Source organism: Myxocyprinus asiaticus, chromosome 36 (genome assembly GCF_019703515.2).
Source record: "Myxocyprinus asiaticus isolate MX2 ecotype Aquarium Trade chromosome 36, UBuf_Myxa_2, whole genome shotgun sequence".
Taxonomy (NCBI): Eukaryota; Metazoa; Chordata; class Actinopteri; order Cypriniformes; family Catostomidae; genus Myxocyprinus; species Myxocyprinus asiaticus.
Genome location: NC_059379.1, coordinates 14,789,748 through 14,810,875, shown reverse-complemented (window position 1 = coordinate 14,810,875; position 21,128 = coordinate 14,789,748). Strand labels below are relative to the sequence as shown.

Sequence of the window (21,128 nt, the reverse complement as noted above, 5' to 3'; positions counted from 1 at the left end):
GTGTTCATCAATCGAGAGAACTCTGTTATAAATATTAAAAGAAAATCAACTGTTCATTCTGAAGCTGAATGACAACAGTCCAGTATTTGTGTTTGAATATTTTTAAATACTCAAGGGGCATAAGAGGCCTTGTGCCTATTAAGGAAATATATTGTTTGGGGGTTCAGGGGTATCCCCTGAGAGAAAATGTTGAAAATGTTAAAGTCTGATTGGAACATTTTTATATTTTCCTTAAAATGAAAATCTACCAACAACAAACAATGTACAGCACAATAGTGAAGCTTAAAAATACTGTTAGCTAAAGTAGGCCTATAAATGGCCAGACTATCAAATAAAGGAAACGTGTTCCCTTGCCATTTATGTGAGAGATGATCTTTGATTAATTTTCACAAAAATAATCTGTTTGTGAAAGGCTCAGAACATGCTGATTAATAAAGCTAATTTTAGATGGGGAAAAAAACTTTACAGTTTAAAGGCACTCTGGAAGCACATTGTCCTGTCACAAACATGGTTTAGCTGAACAATCAGATTCATTTCAGACATATGAAGTTGAATTCACTTCGCTTTATTCTCGTTTTCTGCAGCGTGTTTTACGAAAAATGCTAGTATCCATCTATATTGCTGCTCACTGTATTTCTCCGCTATGGCCTACTGTTGTTAAAATAACCAAGTCTGCAACTCTGCGCACAACGCGTGCAAGGGTATACTGTAAGTGAAGCGTGTTCTGTAAAAGAGAAAAATATTTGAGGATACAGTGCTGAAAGATCAGTGCTATCTTCGCCCGAGCGCTTGCGCTGTACACAGCTCCGTTGTTGTGTCTCGCGGATCACTTGAAGTATAGAAACGGTGAGATGGGGCAGCAAATGTCAAGATGTCGTGTGGTCCGGATGGAACCACGCCGAGGTCCGGACCTAGACCGCGGTCTGCTATTTGGTGACCGCTGCCATATATCATATAGAGGGCACAATATAACACGGTCCTAAATGCCTTATTGCTTTTATAAAATGGTCACTACATAAGGGCAAATTTTTCATTAAAATGTTATTAAGCAAACTCATTTCATTGCATCTTTATACCATACAATGTAAGTGAATGGTGACTAAGGCTATCATTCTGACTAACTTCTCTTTTTGTGTTCCCTGGAAGAAAGTCAGGTTTGTCTGAGACAGAGTCAAAAGACATTATCTGCCTACTGAGCAACTACTGATTGTCAGTCATCCAAATCGATTAAAATACCTCAACGCCTAAATGACTATTTGATAGAGCACAGCAGAGGCATCCAACCTTCGTTATGAGCATATTTGCTCCTCTTCAGGTACTCAGAACTGAAATGGATGAGACTGCATGTTAAATGAAATTGAATAAATCAGGATGACACGGTTTCATTATTCTTAATCACCCTTGTTCCATCTTGTTCATTTAATTTTTCATTTCAGCACAGGGTTTGCACTCACCTTTCCGAACTGCGGCAAAGCAGTTTTCTCAATAAGACAAATCATAAAACATGAGGGTGTACAAGGTTTTCCCACAGCCAAACCTGTTTGTGTTGCTCACTGGAGAGCGGCGATAAGGCCTCTTAATTGCACTTTTTGAAATATTTTTTCGCACCATCTAATTTCTAGCTATAACAAACAAGGCAGTTGAGATGTCATTCTCCAAAAAGTCTAGATAAATAATTCATCCACAAAGACAACAAATGCCTTGTTTTCTAAAGATTGATCTATTGTGTCTTATGCAGCAAAGCAATAATTTCAGCACAGAGCTATGACTGTTGCAGCCTGAATGAAAAATGAATGAAGGGTCATAGTATATTTCTGTAATTTCACATGCTGGTTGAAAGATAACCACCTACACAAATGCAAACCTACCCACAGGTCCAGAAGACAATGACATAAATGAATTCTCCAGTGTAATGTTCCACTGCAGTAAATGCAAAACACCATTATCAAGCCCTCCAGCACCAGAAAACAGTCCTCTAAAGCACCTGCTCAGCATAATCACTTAACATCTGGGCTAAACACATTCACGCACGCACGCGCACACGCACGCACACATACACACCCAGAGACAGATACAGAACACATTTCGTCCTCCATTACACAGTAAGCCATGACCAAATTTTCAGATTTGTCATACTCTATGCAATTATAAATTCTTGATCCAAAATATCACACTGCTATCTCACGCTATGTGGTTTCTTAAAATGTCAGACTAATACAGCTCATATTCATCAGAAGGGTGTCACAAGGCTAATCTGTCCTTTAAAAACAATGCTTAAACCACGCCATGCTTTGAAGGGCACTAGCTTTGAACATGCTCAGACTATACTATATGTCAGATGATTCTCCAGATACTGGAACTTTTTTAGAAAACCACTAATGGAGACAGCAGGCCAATACTGACAATATGGGTAAAACTTTTGGCTATGTAATTCACAGCCCCGCCCTAAAAGTATTTCTGACCAATCCTATCTGGTTCACTTATACTAATGTTATCAGGTGTTTTATAGCCATCAAATGAAGTTTTTCTCTTTTCAAGTGACTGTGATAATCATTTGCCTTGATTCTGATTCACAGTCTCCACAGTTTTCAATCAAATTACTGTGTAATTCAACCATTTCTTTTACAGAAAAAGACAGATAAATATGCTTTAAAATGTCACTCTTTATTCCATCCCATGTAAGAATGTAATCAATTCCATTTATAAGAATATATTGCCAAAAAAATGTGCCTTTCACAGCAATCTCCCATTCATTTTGATGGCAAGTTCTGCAAAGCTTGTCAGAACGAGCAACGGTAACCAAGAGGGGTGGAGTAAATAACATGATGAATCTTGCATTAAATACAATGATGAATGACTGACTTCAAAGCAATATGTTTACTTTACATCATACACACTAATTTATGGGTCTCTAACCCATTTACACCTGATAATATGTCCAAAATATTCCTCATTTTAAAGAAACCCGAAACACAAAAATTGGAAGACAGAGAGAGAATTCTGTGATTCTAAAGGTCACACAGGCTTAATGTGCAACCAGCAACATTAAGAGAAAATGCTTAATAATTGTGACCAGATAATCAGATGCTTTAATACTAATGAAACAACAGCTGAAAAAAGACCATTTAAAGAATCCTTTTTGGGCTTTGCCTTTGTAACAATGGCAAAGCACAAAAAGGATTCTTTAAGCAGAAATGTTTCCAAAGTTTGCAGATTATTCTCTCACTTAGACATGATTAGCAACATCTATTTAAAAAAAAGGAATGTCAATCAATGACATTTTTAATCAAATTAATTACATGAAATGGCAAAAAAAAAAAAAAAGAAATGCAAGAGATCAGATGTTGCATGCAAAGAGAAAAGCATTATTTTAATGCTTTTAATCACATATGCAAGCTTGAACACAAGACACTGAAGCTAAAGCTCAACCCGAATTAAAGCAATTGCAACCGTGCAAATATCCAGGCAGATGACAATGAGACATTCTTTAGAATTTTCCAGGAAACAGCGCACTGAAGGAAAGCACTATGATTTGTGTAGAGCACTGTTGCTTTTTAGATATTCCCTCTTTTGATCTCTCAGCCAAAATTAGTGTAGTGGAGAATATTTGCATAATGGAAGTTATAAACATGTCCTCTGCTTTCAGCTCAAGTTGGCCAGGAAAAAATACGTGCAAAGAAGAGGTCTGCAGAGCCAAACAGCTTCTTCGGTTATGATTGTAGAAACTGAAAGTTGCACTTCAAAGTGACATTAAATAACCACTAGTAACATGCCTTTGGAATCGGATATAATAAAAAAATAAAAATAAATAAAAAAAAACTCTGTCTCCACCTTGAGTTCCAAGGCAAAAATAAAACACATGACCTTGGTGAATGATTGGCACCAAAATGATGTGCACGTAATCTAGATTCTTTCTTTATCGAGACTTGATCAAGACAAAAAGGAGAAAATAAATCTTCAAAGCAATTATTTTTCTGGAGTGCCCCCTAAATTTTGTAAACATTTTGAATTAAAAGATAAAAGCTTTTTTTTTTTTTTTTTTTTGGGAGGATAATTGAGGGCAGAAACAAACAGATAATCTGAACCGGTAGAGTGGCGCTCTGCAGTGAGCCAAATGCTAATGGTGGAAGCCCATCTGCCGATATTACGTATTATTGTATTTAATTCTTCAGATGAATACACGTTTGGATCACAGCAGTCAAAATCATTGTTTATTTCCATAAATCAATTAGGACAGAAGCAAACGGACCAAACTCCCTGATTACCAATGACTATTCCATCCAGTAAAATTGAATAAATACATTACAGGCACTAGACTACAGTTATAAGCAAAGTTGAGATCATGACATTGGCCAGAGTAAAGGCCAAAGTATACTTCTGGTTTGCATGTGTCAGATCGCTCCGCGTACAGTATGTGTGATGCAAATTGCGTTATTAGCACATCTTTGCACTGCAAAGATGGCACAGAAACTGCATCTGAATTGGTGTGAAATCCCTTCAAACTCTAAATCTGCCACAGTCGAATGAAGAAAGGCAGCTCTATCCTCGATGTGCAGACATCTGCTGCATTTATCGCTCAGTCTGCTCTACACTGCATTAGATATCTCTTGTCAAAGCTAATTGGCTCATAAGGGCCCCTAATTAAGAAGATGGGCACGTTTGTAAGCATTGAGTTCTGCAGAGCAAAATTCTTATTCATGTGGCTGAAAAGGCTTTATATGTACATCTCAGCACCACCTAATGAAATGTTATGGGAAGGAAAAACCACAACAAAGATGAGGGAGACTGTTTTCAATAGTGTGTTATTGAGATAATTGGCATTAGCTGATAAATGTTTCCATTTAACTTTTTAAGAGAAGTCTGAACTGCACTTTTTTCCTTTTTAATTTTTTGAGTTTACTTTGAGCAAACACTGTGTAAAATAAAAGTAAATTTTTCATTTACTTAATATCTCATATGCCATCATTTATTACATGGCACTGGAATACTTGCATTTTATGCTTAATTTCTCTTTTTTATAATGACCGTTGTTACAGTCAACAGATTCCCTATATAGCTGTGCTTGTTTAAAGTCTCATGTATAACTTTATGGCCTCATTCTTATACAGAATAAATACATTTCTCAAAATGACTATTATAACTCAAATAGATATTTCATGTTCATTTGCTTATTTATTTGGCAAGTATTCATTTTGTAATAAGTGGGATAATATACAGCTCCGCACTGGGGTCCCGATCACCCTGCCAAAGTTTATTTTTCAAAAACATTTACATACTTAAAATTAGAGGTTCATTGTGTTTTGTAACTTACCTCTCGTCGTCTGGAGGCCCAGCAGGTCTGTTTGATCTTCCAAACCACTGCAGCTACCAGCAACAGAGACAGAAAACAGCTGTAGAATGGGGAGAGAAAGGGATGGAAAGATTAATCATGATGTAGAAATTTCAGATATATACTACAAATTACTAAACACATAACTTACCTTTACCAAAAACAAAACTCAGCTATTTTAGCAAGACATCCTAAAAATTCTCTGTAATGCCATCGCAACAATTTGCATTTTTAAGATTCACGTCTTAATATGTAGGTGTAGTAAAAGGAAGTTTTATACTATGTGCAAGAATAAACCAGTGACAGATTTGTGTTTAAGGCAAATTGTTCATGTATTTTTACTGATGCAAGGCAACCATGCTACCATTCAACAGATTTACAGGGATTTAAAAACCACTGGATAAGATAAAGACCAATCCAACAATTTCTTCATTAAGGATATGTTACCATAGTTTATTTGGGTTTGTGACCAAATCGCAAACGTAAGGCATTTAAATTTGTTAGCATCAATGATACATCTATAATTGTATCTAAATTTGAAGGTGTTTCTTTTTGAATGACTACAACTGTTTGGATGTAGTTTGGGTTTTCTAATATTTCATATATAATTTTTTGCTGCATAATAGTCCAACAAACGTGCTACCAATAATGGACCTCTAAAATGTGACAGCTGAAAACTTGTAGTATTGAAGTTCAGCATGAACCAGTACTAAAGTCATTGCTTTGTCACACCTTGTTAAGACTTTATGGTGCATTTATAATGAATTTGTCTCCATAGAACATAATCCTACTATTAAGGATTAAAGCAAATGGACAATTGTGCACAGATAAATGTGATCACATTTCCAAAACTTGCAGAGGTCCTAACAATGGTCAAACTGAGAAATCTGATCATCTCAGTCAAGTGTTAGGTCTGGCAATCTGCTTCACAAGGAAACCGTGCTGACAGTGAAGCCATAAATTCTAGTGAAATTGCTTTTGCTGACTGTATTTACTGAGATATGCGAGTATTCGTAAACATCTTCCTGTGAAATTAATTCACAGTTAACACAGATGAAAAAAGCATGATGAAATCCCTTTAATGCTTTCAAATGCCCGCAATCTTGGGTTCGTTTGAAGATAATGGCAATTTGGGGCAGCGAGAAAACTTGAATGGCTTGATTAAGTAGCAGTGCGGAAGAAATCCCCCTTCAGATCTGTTCCTTTCATCCTGGGCATTGCAAGCAGTAAACAGGACTTAATCCCCATTGCAGTTCCACCTGGAATCCGAATTCATAACACAAATAAAGCAATTAAAGGATTTCTGAGCACGTGTTGAAGTAAATGTGGCAAGTTGAGTAAATATGAGGGTAAATTAAGAAGATGCCCAGGGACCACTGAAAGCTGGGAGAGAAAGAATTAGCAGTGGACTGCTAACCTGTGATAAAAAGGTGTAAGGAAAGCCTTGTTGCACTAGGACAAACAGCCGTGTCCTTTGTTTAAGCACTCGTTTCCAACAAACTATCCAACTGATGTACAGGACTTGTAGATGACTTTTTTACCCCATTTGCAATATCAGAAAAAAGGCATAGCAACAAGTTGATTATGAAACTGAGGAAGTGTTCTTCAGCAAATTAGCAGCAATTAGGTAGATAAACTGCCTTGAGATGAACCAATTTCCTCAGACAAATAAGGAAACCTTTTCTAAGCCTCAGGGCAAGAAAAGCCTTTCCACATAGAAAGGACATACTGGGAGGCTTTTCCCTAGATCTACACAGATTAGATTATTCTTTTTTTTTTTTCATCCATAGTAGGTTTTTAGGTTTAATTTACTTAAAATAGCAAAAAAACACAGATATTGCAATGGACGGCTAACAAAAGAGGAACAAAGAGATATACGCGAAGAAATTATGGTGACAAATATTCCCCTTAGGCCAGGTAAGCTTGTTTAGCTGCCGCAGAGGTCCGATTAGATTTATCGCGGCACGGAATTAAATTTACGAGTTAAAGGTACTTCCAATGAGTGGTGTGCGGGAGTGGGCAGTCAGAGAAGAGCCTGAAAAATCCAATGTGGATATCTTGTTTATGTTATAAATTTATGCAAAAGACAGAAACAAAAAACAACAGAAAATATGAACTTTTAAGGCCTATTTACACTGATCAGATTGCCATCCGATTAAATAAGCACATTCCATTTACACTTGGCCACATCAATATGTCTCCGTCAAACAGATATAAGTCCGATCTTCAATTCCTGCACTATATGCAAATAACAAAGTTCTCTTCCGTGATTATGCTAATGCCAGGCAGAAAAGAAATGATTTAATATTTGATTCCAACTGACTTTGAACAGTGCGTGTTTTTTTTTGTTTGTGTGCATGCTGTGTATTTCCCCCCCTTTCTCGTAGGCAAGATGCGTCATGTGTGACAGCTGTGCACTTTGCCAGTGTTTAGTTTCAGTTACTTCAGCGATCTGCATCAAATAAATGAAGAAAAAATGTCCTGTCTTTCCTACAACGTGCATCAGTGTCTTAATTTGTTGTTATTTATTGTGTGACGCAAGCCCTACGCAAATACTCGGTAGCAGCTGTTATTTTTCACATTTTTCCTATGCAGACATAGTGCTGTTTGGGTGGAGTAAAATTTACATATGCGTCTTGAACAACCAGATGCATTTACACTTGACCAGTTTCATCTGGAATGCGTTGCAAACCACCTCCTGAAGTGGTTTGAGCTATCGGATTGCAATCTGTCTCGAATGCGTTTCGAAGGGCATTTACACCTGGTCTTTTCATGATCGGATAGCTATCCGATCAGTGAAAATGCATGAGGTGGCCAAGTGTAAATGGGCCCAAAATGTGCACACAACACGTGCATCAAGTTATTCAATGTTTAGAGCAGGCTATGCAGGTAGTCAAAGGGGCTTTAAAAGAATGGCAGACCAAAGCGAGGACATCAAAATAATGTGAAACTCGGACTGGAAAATGGTCAATTTAGTGTTAAGAAATCAACCTCAGGCAAGTCAGATCACGCGTCATCTGATAACAGCAATAACAGAAAAAAAAGGAAAAAAAAACACTTCGTCTATTTCTATGGCTTTTGCTATGTGGAAAAAAAATGCAGGGTTGCGGCAACGGGTTGGGAAGAAAATCACTGCGGGCAGACAGTGGGTGAACATGGTGCAAAATTCAGCAGGAGCATTCGGGTGCGGGATAGAATGAAAAAGTGGGATGCGGGAGTGGGATGAAAAAAATGTCCCGCGCAGACCTCTACCATAAAGGACCACTGACATCATCAAGACCAAGATAAAAGATACAAGGTAAAAGACGTTGTCATGGCTACGATGATTTAATTTTCAGACATTTGAGCACACTTTTTCACACAGTCTTCCTGGCATCCAACAGTCTCACTGCAGTGCCAAGATGATTTAGAGGACAATCCTACAACATGACACTGCTCTAAGAATTAGTGTCTTTGTCAAATCACCCTGTGTGACAGTTTGCTGACCTACTGAGCTCTACTATGTAAATGAGAAAATTTGGGGGACATAAAATCATTTGAAGGATGTTCTGGTGATTTCAGAGATGGTGACATCAATAAACACGTACCATCTTGTTTAAATGAAGTAATCTATGTGCACAAAGGAAAAAAGAGATGTCTACGCAAACCTCTATAGTGCTATTTACCACAAAGGAAGAGTATTTTTTTTTTTGAGCCCGGAAGACTGAATAGCATTTGCCAGGCATTAAATAAAAGCAAATGGATTCCGTAATTGAACCTGATGCATTATCTTGCATTTACCAAAGAGACTGCTAAAAAGCCACTCACAGGGGGAAAATGCAGTTGGCTTTTGCTCATGTTAACTACTCTAATTTTAGGTTGCCCACTGACAGCACGTTTTCAGCAAAGCCACATGTTAACACCCCATGCAAAGGCCTTTTACAAAGAGGGTAATATTTTTAAATTGCTATAACTAGAAAGTTAACAATACAGACAAATTCGAGGTATTGGTGGCATTTCAGTGGCAATTTTTGTTCCATTTCCACTTTTACTTTGTTAGATTTTAGGGATTAATTTCATAACTCAGGGAAGATGTGAGGACAGATATACCCTGTCAGCGACTATCTCTCTAGCTGCACTGGTAATGGAACAGTGTCTGCCTAAGGCAATTGATTCATAAGTTCCACTGTCTTACTCAGTGGGAATAAAGAAGAAATCACATTGGTGAAATCAGGCAAATTCTCAATGGAAGAAAACACTTGACTGAAAACACTAAATCTGACCTAAAGCTACCTCTCATTGGGGCTGAGGAAAAAAAAAAGGTTGATATTAGAAAGTGTGATAGTTTACCTCTGTATCATTAATCTAATGCCAACAATCAATATATTAGTTGTTTTCACATATTTTTTGGGGGAAAAAAAGAGACTGACCACCACTCAGAGCAAGTCTGTAAGATGACGTAACATACTGCGGCAATAGGTCAATGAATATGCAATTGTATCTATTCGACCAACAAACAAACTCTATAACTTGTTTCATTTAAAAGGAGGTCCATGTAGATCCTCCATACATCACAGCTACAAGGGTTTTCGTGCAATAAACACGCTGAACTTATGTACACTTTTTTCTTTACTCATACTGACATGTCTATGCTCTATACATTATTTCTATGGCTCTCCGATGAAGTGAAGTAGGAAGTTCAGCACTTGTTGCGCAAAGCATAAGGATGAATGAGAGAAGAGTAAAAGATCGCAATACACTAAAAAAAGAATCTAAATATTATTGTATCGCATCCCAGTTTTTGAGATTATATTGTATTGACAGGTTCCTCCTCCCCCTCTTCTACTCCACATGTACTGTTGCCTGTTCATAAAGAAAGAAGATTCCCTTGAAAAAGAGTTACACTTGCTGAAGGAAAGAGGCCTGTTTTTGGTCAATATCAACACTGTCAATGAAAGCTTAAAAAAATAATTGTGACAATTTATCCCATTTGACAGCTGTACCACTCCTTGTCATGGTACATTTTCCACAGCAATTTTCCACAAACTAAACAAATTTTACTTAAGATTATATTTTTATAGTGTTTAAACAGAGACCATATGATGATGCATGGTTTATGACAAAATAACACCAATTGTATAATCCACAAATATGCAACCACTGAGGCATTGGAAATCAACTGCACACTCTTCTAACCTATTGCTTCCAGACATCAAGGGAATGTGCGTTGAAGCTGGAGCAATTTCCTACATGATGTGTGAGCAACATATACATACACACAGCTTATGATCTTCCAAGATGACAGAAAGGTTTTCAACATCTAACTGTTTTCACCCCCTCAACCCCCCTCGCCGCCACCGCCACAAAAAAAAAGAAAAAAAAAAAAAAAAGAACTGTCAGCTGTGCTTCTTCCATCACTTATATATGAATAAATAAAATCAGTGTAAGGACAGAGCAAGAAAAGCTCTATAGAACTATATTTGAGGCAGGTGCTTCTAAAGGTATGTAGTTTGCATTTAGCCTGCCTAAGCAATTATGAGTAAAAGTGAATTGCTAGAATGAAATGCCAGGCTTCTGTTTCAAACCTAATTTATTTAAGTGAGTTAATGCCAGTCTGCTGATGCTGCCAGTGCAGATGACTACAAATACTAAGGCAAGCCTGAAGTTAAAGGGTCACTTCACCCAAAATTTTTAATTCTCTCATCATTTACTCACCCCCATGCCATCCCAGTGTGTATGGCTTTTTTCTTTAGCAGAACACAAAATAAGATCTTAAAAGAATTTCACAGCTCTGTAGGTCCATGCAATGCTAATGAACGGGTGCCAAAATTTTGAAGTTCCAAAATGCACATAAGGGCAACATAAAAGTACTACAGATGGTTAAATCCATAACTTCTGAAGTGATATAATAGTTGTTAGTGAGAAAAAGATAAATATTGGTTAAATGAGACCTTTTTTCTTCACATTCTTCATGCATATCACCCCCTACTGGGCAGGGAGGAGAATTTGACAAAAGAAATATTTAAATAATGATCTGTTTCTTACCCACACCTATCATATCATGTCTGAACACATGGATTTAACCAGTGGAGTCATATGGATTACCTTTATGCACCCTTTAAAATTTTGACACCCATTCACTTGTATTGTATGGACCTACAGAGCTGAAATATTCTTCTAAAAATCTTAATTTGTGTTCTGCTGAAGAAAGAAAATCATACACATCTGGGATGCCAGGAAGGTGAGTAAATCATGAGAGAATTTTCATTTTTGGATAAACTATCCCTTTAACTAGCTAAACTGCTTGCCCAGGCAATCAGAAACAAGCGAGCTGCATAGCATGACCATTTCGAGCACAAGTTGACCCTGTGTCGGAGTGCATCAGTGTTTGACACCAGCATCCAGAGGGGCTGTCTAATCTGGGATTATGATCTGACGACAAACACCAGAGGGCACGGCAGCAACTAGAGATTGACCATTTTGAGAGATACACAATTTATAACCAAATCTAATAAGACACAATGGGAACAGGTGTGTATTTAATGATAAATCAAGAAACTGCAAAGAGATTAACACATTAGCATGACAGATCTACCTTTTGGCAATGACAGCTCCTACAGAGGAGGGAGCAGAGCAGTTCTACATGATGCACTCATTGTAGCAGTTTAGTGCATAGTTCAGCTTCAGTTTGTGTTTTGTTTTGTTAAAGAACTTTGAAGAACATGTAGAAATGAAAGTATGCCCTTGCGTACAACGGTGAGCCAAAACATTATGACCACCCACAGGTAAAGCGAATAACGTTGATCATCTCCTTTCAAGGTCTGGGTAGATTAGATGGAACAATCAGTTTTCGTAGTCAACGTGTTGGATGCAGAAGAAATGGGCAGGGTTGCTGCAGAGTTTTTAAAATCATATTAAAGACTTTTTAAGACCTTTTCAAGACCTGAACAAATACAATTAATACCATATCCCCATACCAAAACAAACCCAAACAATCTAAAAATAAATCATGTATCAGACTCTTACTTAAACAGGCAGGGGCACACATTCAACGTGGCCTTAACATTGCTTATCAGTAAAACAGGGTAGGATATATGCAAGTTTAAAATACTCGAGACATGTTTTCCACATATATATCACATTGAAATTGGTTTATGTACAGTACCATCATACAAACAAATGCAAATTAGAGGTTGACCAATATAGGATTTTGCTGAAACGATAATGAGTTGAAAGGCAATTAACTTGCCAATAGTTTTTAAAATTGGAAGCCTATATGAAATGTTCTTAGTCTTTCCTTCCTGTGATGGGGAGAAAAAAGAAAAAAGAAAAAAGATTTGATTCACAGTGCGGAACTTTTAAGACTAAAAGATGAAATACAAAAGGGACTCTAATTTTGAAATGTTTGCGCTTCACTGCATCCAGCTGCTCACTCAAACAGATAAGGGAAATACAATAATCTATAACGTATTACAATATAAACAATTTAAAGTAAACATTGTCATCTTTCATCAACATTATATCATCATCAATTAGTGATCGTTTGTCATAAATTTCCAATATGTCCTAATGATTGCGAACCTCTGTGCAACAGCTGGAAACATTCACAAGCCCCTGCGTGTGTAGAGAGAATATACAGTGCCACGTTTTCTCTCTGAAAGACGCAGCACATGCATTCATTTAATTGAATCGTATTCTTTTGAAATTTGATAATCACATTAGATCATTTCACGATTCCCATCTTTCTGCCCCCAAATTTAAGACCTCTTTAAATTATAATTAACACTTTTGTTGTATCATTTAAGATATTTAAGACATTTTATGACCTTAAATTTTGGAAAACTGAATTTAAGACATTTTAAGTCTTTTTAAGGATCCGCGGGAACCCTGGCGACTTTGACAAGGGCCAAATTGTTATGGTGAGACGGTTTGGTCAGAGCATCTCTGAAATGTTAAGGTTTGTGGGGTGCTCCTGGTCAGCAGTGGTGAGTACCTACCGACAGTGATCCGAGGAGGGACAAACCACAAACCAGCGACAGGGTGTTGGGCGCCCAAGGCTCATCGATGCGCTAGGGCAATGTAGGCTATCCCGTCTGGTCCGAATCGACAGAAGGTCTACTGTGGCACAAGTCACAGAAAATTTGAAATTATGGTTACAGGAGGAATGTGACACAACAGACAGTGCATCGCACCCTGCTGCGAATGGGGCTGCGTAGCCGCAGACCTGTCAGAGTGGCCACAGTGAGACCTGTCCACCTATTAATGCGCCTACAATGGGCACACGAGCGTCCAAACTGGACCTTGGAGCAGTGGAAGAAGGTTGCCTGGTCCGATGAGTCCCACTTTCTTTTACATCACATGGACAGCCGTCTTTTACCTGAGGAAGTGATGACACCAGGATGCACTGTGGGAAGACGACAAGCCGGTGAAGGGAGTGTGATGCTCTGGGCAGTGTTCTTCTGGGAAACCCAGGGTCCGGCCATTCAATTTGACACGTGCCACCTACCTAAATATCATTGCAGACCAGGTACACCCCTTCATGGCAAAGGTATTCCCTGATGGCAGTGGCCTCTTTCAGCAGGATAATGCTCCCCTCCACACTGCACACATTGTTCGGGAATGGTTTGAGGAACATGATGAAGAGTTCAAGGTGTTGCCCTGGCCTCCAAATTCCCCAGATCTCAATCCGATTGAGCATCTGTGGGATGTGCTGGACCAACAAGTCCGATCCACAGTAGCTCCACCTTGCAACTTACAAAACTTGAAGGATCTGCTGCTAATGTCTTTGAGCCAGATACCACAGGAAACCTTCAGGGGTTACGTAGAGTCCATGCCTTGGCAGGCTGATGCCATTTTGGCGTCATGCGGAGGACCAACAGCATATAGGCAGGTGGTCATAATGTTTTGGCTCATCAGTGCATTTATATAATGTTTAAAACAATTTTTTTCATTCCAAACTCATTAATTAAAAAAATGAATCGACATGAAATGAAAATTGACCTAATTGACTGCATAATTCATCAGTGCAAGTTATTTGAAAAATAAAATAAAAAGAAATAAATGTAATAACTCCACATCTTAAACTTTATTTTTCAGTTGACGCAAACTGCTCTTTAGGCAGTGTTTTAGCAAACGTGCATTCAGGTCCATTCAGATATAGAATGCCCAATTTTCTCAACCAAATCAATTCCCTGATGGGTAAACTAAAGTCCAGCCCTAAATTTGTTTTATTTATGATTTTCCTCTTTCACTCAGAAATACGTCACATTGTGAAAGTAATACAGGTTGCAGATGATGTTTTATGTTAACTTTAAAAGTTAAAACAAAACTACTTCACAGAGTAGGGCAAAAAAAGCTTTAAAATGCTTGTTTAAGTGCAGAATATATGATAGTTTAAAATTTAACTCTACAGTCAACTTCAGTCCTACTCAGCTTATTAGCAGGCCTCAGGTAACAGTAAAATAAGCAAAACTACTACAAGCGAAGTAAACAGCATCATGCCACTTTTGTCCATCAGAACATTTTGCTCTCTCTGATCGTTTCAGAGTTAAAATGTATGGAGAAGAGTCTCTATGGATGGGCAATAGGGTAGAGCTGGAGGACATCACAGGCAATAAGGTCCCTTTTCCGCTTGCCCTAAACAGCACTCTCCAAACTGACTCGCTAAAGGGACAAGGCATAAGACATGCATGTTGAGGAATCCAGCCCAGGTAGGCAGTCACTAATTTATTTTACATCGATTTAGCAACTGAAAGACCGTTATTTTGTCACAGTCTGCTTCTGTGTTGACTCAACACTCGTTTATAATGTGCATTTCTGGAACAGTGGATCAGAGTGGAAAGAAAGGAGGAGCACACACTCACCTGAAAAAGGTAACAAAGAACTGCACCAGGTCCATGATGCTGTTGTGTTGAGAGAAGGCTATCTGTGAGGAGACAAGAGTAAAAGAGAGAGAAATGAAGGGGTGACAAATTACCCAAGGAACTCTTTACTTAAAGGTGTGATGAAGACCTTTACCTATGGCAAGGGTTCTTCACAACAGACAGTGTCATAACAGACTACTTGCTTAAGGGGCCATTATGTGTGTTACTTTTCCTTTTCATTGGCCCCTCTAATTGTTAAATGGAAGCTATAATGGCTGTTCATGGTTACCTGAGCTGATATTCCTCAGGCAAATTACAAACATGCCAAACTTTTGACTTTAGGGCCTTTGGTCTACATTAGTCTACCTATATGTTCAGGAGTAGATGAAAGTCCCTAATTACACAAGTTCAAATGTTCTGGATGTATGCACAAATGGTTTTAGGGCAGCTTAAAGGGATGGTTTATCCTTCTTAATTTTGACCAAATGTGTGGATTAGATTTCCATTCACTGATGTAAAGAGTAAAAACTTTGGCAGCATGTATATATATATTATTATTTTGTGTGTGTGTGTGTGTGTGTGTGTGTGTGTGTGTGTGTGTGTGTGTGTGTGCTGCTTATGCTTCTCAACCTTATTTGTGGTATATTATTTGGTCGACTAACTCAACTCGGTTCAGTTAAAGATGTTTTATCCAGAGATTTCATATCAATATGCTGCGTGACTCGGCTGTTCTTGGCCAAGCTTCAGAACATGCACTGCCTGAATAAGAAATCATTGGTTTGGTAGGGAGCACTGCATGACCATTATATTAAAGCACAGTGTCAAAGAGTGTGCTACCATAGCGTCCCGTGAGGCAAGGAAAAGAACTGCTTGGATAAATACCCAGCGAAAATAAACGGATTAATTTTCTAAATTTACACAATTGTAAGTCACCCTGACTCACCAGATGAATAATGCAACAATTGCAGAGTTGGGCAAGTATGGGAAAAACCCATTCATTTCATTATACCGTTGGCTCACTCACATGAGCGTGGCGGAGGCTAAAGACAGCGCTGCAAAAAAGCTTTAATGCTCCATTAGAATCATTTCTGCCCCCAGAAAACAGGCAAACAAGATGCCAACATTGAAAAGAGCAGTTGTGCAGTCCCACGTCTGCCAGAATAAATCATTTCTTCCATTGAACCATACCTTGTTTGCTGTGATGGGATGCTGTGGAAGCACCATGTGAACAGAGCATTTACTCTACCAAAACCTTGCTTAGGTCAAAAAACTTTCGTCAATAGAATGAATGTCAACTGTAAATGAATCTAGATCCACCAGTTGAATGAACACCCCTTTTAACATGGATATTATTCATCTTTAATTATCATTCATTTCATCATTGTATAAATTGATATGACATTAACTAGCCTGTATAGTTATTGCTCATCATTCTGTAGGATGAGTAACCACTAATAAGCATTTGAGATCTGGCCAGGACTGTCAGGAAGATGTTTCTAATGAGCATTTCAGGCACAGATTTAAAAAGAGAGAGGGTAGAAACTACTGTGAGACGACTGAGTAGCTCTTTGCTCTACCTTCATTAGAGAATCAGTGTGCAAACCAAAGGTCAAGTTCTATGATTAATAACACATCATCTGTTCATGTAGCCATATTGTCTCACAAGGAACCACACTTATGATAGGAACATGCACAAGTGGAAAGAGAAAGCCCACTTGAAGGTAGCTAGAAGAGTTCAATTCAAATATTAATGTTAAAATGATATTGATAACCAAATGGGGTTTTGGAGTCTGTTTTCATTATATACTAAGTTCTTCTAAATTAAGTTATAATTTCTGACTGCATGTATTACATTAAAGGTGCATGTAACAATGTTCATAAAAGGAGAAAGCATGAGCAGGGTGATCAGTCCACGTATTGTGTTTATTTATAATGTCAAAACAAAGACGGCTTTCCAGTGGCAACTTAAATCAGGCTTTTCAGCCACCCACATACTAACTCGGCTTTTCAGCCAAACACTCTTAGATGCCCAGACACACACGCAGGACAGGCGTGTCAGTCTCTATCCCTCTTCTCCGGCATCTGGCTTCCTTTTAAACTCTCCCGCACCCTCACTTGAACAAGAAAAAGGTGTTAGACCCATCATAAACAGGTGACAATCTTTAACATACTCATCTCCCGAACTCGCTCTCCATTCACACACTAACACCATTCACCATACCCCCTGCCACCACATACCCCCATCGCCCGACTCAGGCCTGTGGACCACCTCGAACTTAAAAGGCTGAAGAGCCAGATACCAACGGGTGATCCATGCGTTGGTATCCTTCATGCGATGGAGCTATTGTAGCAGGGTGTGGTCCGAACAGAGGGTGAAAGCCAGTCCCAGGAGGTAGTACCGAAGTTTGAGGACCGCCCATTTGATGGACAGATACTCCTCAACGGTGCTGTACCTCATCTCTCTCACTGAAAGCTTCCAGCTGATGTACAGCACTGGGCGCTCCTCCTCCTCCACAACCTGGGACAACACTGCTCCCAACCCCCTGTCTGACGCGTCGGTCTGTACAAAAAAAGGAAGAGAAAAATCAGGAGCATGTAACAACCGCCCATCACAAACCACAACTTTCACCTGCATAAAAGCCTGTTGGCACGGATCCGTCCAGTGGGCCAGGTCTGGGGCTCCCTTTTTAGTGAGATCAGTAAGTGGGCTGGTGATATCTGATTAATTAGGCACAAACCTCCTATAATAGCCAGCCAGCCCCAAGAACTGTCTCACCTCCTTTTTGGTCTTGGGTCTCGGGCAGGCTGCAACCGCTGCGGTCTTATCAATTTGGGGGCGCACCTGCCCATGACCCAAGTGGAACCCCAGATACCGTACCTCCACCCATCCAATTGCACACTTCTTGGGGTTTGCAGTGAGTCCCGCCCTTCGCAGCGACCTCAGAACCGCCCTCAGATGCTGCATGTGCAGATGCCAATTATTACTGTATATAATGATGTCATGCAGATAGGCAGCGACGTACACAGAGTGTGGTTTGAGGACTCAGTCCATAAGGCGCTGAAATGTAGCCGGGGCCCCAAACAAACCGAACAGAAGGGTCACGAATTGGTTTAAGCTGAACGGTGTGGAGAAGGCTATTTTCTCACGGGACATTGGTGTTAAGGGGATCTGCCAATAACCCTTCATTAAATCCAGTGTCGAATAAAAATGAGCTGCGCCCAACCGATCGAGCAGTTTGTCAATACGAGGTGGTGGATACTCATCAAATTTAGACACCCCATTGACCTTACAAATCATGTTTTTCAGGGTTTATTAAACCGTTCGACCAAGATATCTGTTTGCGGGTGGTACACGCTTGTCCGAATTGTTTTAATACCCAATAATTCGTACAGCTCGCATAGTGTCCGTGACATGAAAGTAGTGCCTTGATCAGTGAGGATTTCTTTCGGAATCCCCACTCGGGAGATAATTCTGAAGAGTGCCTCCACAACACTACATGCTGAAATGCTGGAGAGTGCCTCCACAACACTACATGCTGAAATGCCGTGTAGAGGCACTGCTCTACACAGCAGAGATGCCCGCGTGCCGTCCCGACGAGGTCCATACCAATTCTTTCGAGGGGACCTCGATCAAAGGAAGCAGGCGCAAAGGTGCTCTTGGGGTGGCCAGTGGATTCACCAGCTGACATTCACGGCATGCTGCACACCATCTGCAAACATCCCTGTGAATGCCCGGCCAATTGAAATGGGCCATTAGACTGTTCAGTGTCTTTTCCTGCCCTAAGTGACCCGCAATCGGATTATAATGAGCCATCTGGAATAACATTTCCTGACGGCTCTTCGGTATCAATAACTGGGTTGTATCTTCTTTTGTCTGAGCGTCCTGCATCACTCAATACAACCGATCATTTATAATAGAAAAGTACAGATATACGAGTGCAATGTCTGGCTGAAGACGTTGACCATCAATCACTCTCACCTGGTCGAAGGCATGCCTAAGAGTCTCGTCTCACATCTGCTCCAGAGGGAAATCACCTGTGGGTAATCCTCTAAGGGCTGGGGAAGCAGAGACTTCAAAATCAGATGAATCACCGCCTCGGCGTCGGGCTCCCCATCTCCAACAGGCACCCATCTCCAACAGGCATCGCGAAGCAGCTGGCCGTTCATAAAAGGGTGGCCGGTCTTGCCAAGCGTGAGTGAACGGAAATGCTGACAGTGTTGTTCAGGTGTGTGGCCGACCCATTGGAGGATAGCTTTCTTCAGGTTCCCGTAGATCAGGCGGTGTTCGGCCAGCAGTGTCTGAGGCATGAGCTGGGCTTCCCCGGAGAGCAGGCCAGCCAGAGGCAATGAATGCCTCCGGCTCATCCTGGGGCCCCATCTTGGTCAAAAGGAGATAGGGTACGGCTGCTGCCCCCAGGGATGCGGCTGAGGACCTGCCTGGAGCTATCAGGCTCCGCAATGCCTGTCGATCCTCGGCTTGGGCCTGTAGGAGCTCTTGAAAACGCTGCTCCTGGGCGAGTAGAGCGATTCCTGGGTTTCGGCACCAGTGTAACAATGTTCATAAAAGGAGAAAGCGGGAGCTGGGTGATCAGTCCACGTATCGTGTTTATTTCTAATGTCAAAACAAAAACATCTTTCCAGCGGCAACTTAAATCGGGCTTTTCAGCCACCCACACACTAACTCTGCTTTTCAGCTAAACACTCTTAGATGCCCAGACACGCACACACATAGGACAAGCGTGTCAGTCTCTCTCTCTCTTCTCCGGTGTCTGGCTTCTTTTCTAAACTCTCCCGCACCCTCACTAGAACAAGAAACAGGTGTTAGACTCATCATAAAGAGGTGACGATCCTTACCGTTCTCATCTCCTGATCTCGCTCTCCATTCACACACTAACACTCGACCACACCTCCAGCCACCACAGTGCAATTAGTTATTTATTTGCTTATGTTGTGCTGGCTGATATGGCAGTCATCTTAGACTTATACTGACACAAAGCAGCATAGATGCAGCATCATGCAAAAGCAAACATTTTCAGTTACCAGTACCTTTGGAGAAATGCACTATTCACAGTCAGCCATGATTAACTAAAGTCTAACTGTGACTAGAATCTATATCATGTGAATGTACATGATTATAAACAACAGTAATATTCATTCTTTTACTTTCAATTTGATTTTTTATTTACTTTTGATTACTTTCAATTTTATATAATTCAAATGTTTAAGAAGTACACATATTTCCTGCACATTTCTGTTTCTTTAATTTTTTTTAATATGGGCCGTTTCCGTCCACAGAACTGCCACTCACTGGATGTTTTTTGTTTTTGGCACCATTCTGAGTAAATTCTAGAGATTGTTGTGCATGAAAATCCCAGGAGATCAGCAGTTACAGAAATACTCAAACCAGCCCATCTGGCACCAACAATCATGTCACAGTCCAAATCACAGAGATCACATTTTTCCCCATTCTGATGGTTGATGTGACATTAACTGAAGTTCCTGACCCATATCTGCATGATTTTATGCACTGCAGCCACATGATTGGCTGATTAGATAATCGCATGGATGATTGTTGGTGTCAGATGGACTGGTTTGAGTATTTCTGTAACTGCTTATCTCCTGGGATTTTCACATACACAAGTCTTTAGAATTTACTCCGAATGGTGCCAAAAACAAAAAACATCCAGTGAGGGGCAGTTCTGTGGATGGAAATGCGTTGTTGATGAGAGAGGTCAACAGAGAATGGCCAGACTGGTTCAAACTGATGAAGTCTATGGTAACTCAGATGACCGCTCTGTACAATTGTGGTGAGAAGAACAGCGTGTCAGAATGCTAAATCCTACACAATATTAGGCAGGTGGTTTTAATGTTGTGGCTGATCGGTGTATATATATATATATATATATATATAGCTCTCATACTGGTTCATCTCGACCCACTGAGACAGTTAAGCAGCA

The 21,128-nt window shown here is 39.8% G+C and overlaps 1 protein-coding gene across 4 annotated transcripts in view; it reads right to left on the bottom strand.

The window, feature by feature from the left end:
* Nucleotides 1-21,128, bottom strand: part of atrnl1b (attractin-like 1b) — a 149,908-nt gene that overhangs the window by 58,833 nt on the left and 69,947 nt on the right. For 2 of the 4 annotated variants that reach the window (XM_051673902.1, XM_051673903.1), the window contains exons 25-26: nt 15,172-15,233; nt 5,312-5,390 (exon numbers count right to left, since the gene is read on the bottom strand). In XM_051673902.1, the coding sequence (XP_051529862.1) occupies nt 5,312-5,390; nt 15,172-15,233 (141 nt within the window). Of the gene's footprint in view, nt 1-5,311; nt 5,391-11,854; nt 12,610-13,245; nt 13,427-15,171; nt 15,234-21,128 lie in introns of those variants that run through there. The other 2 variants (XM_051673904.1, XM_051673905.1) reach the window with 2 other exon arrangements.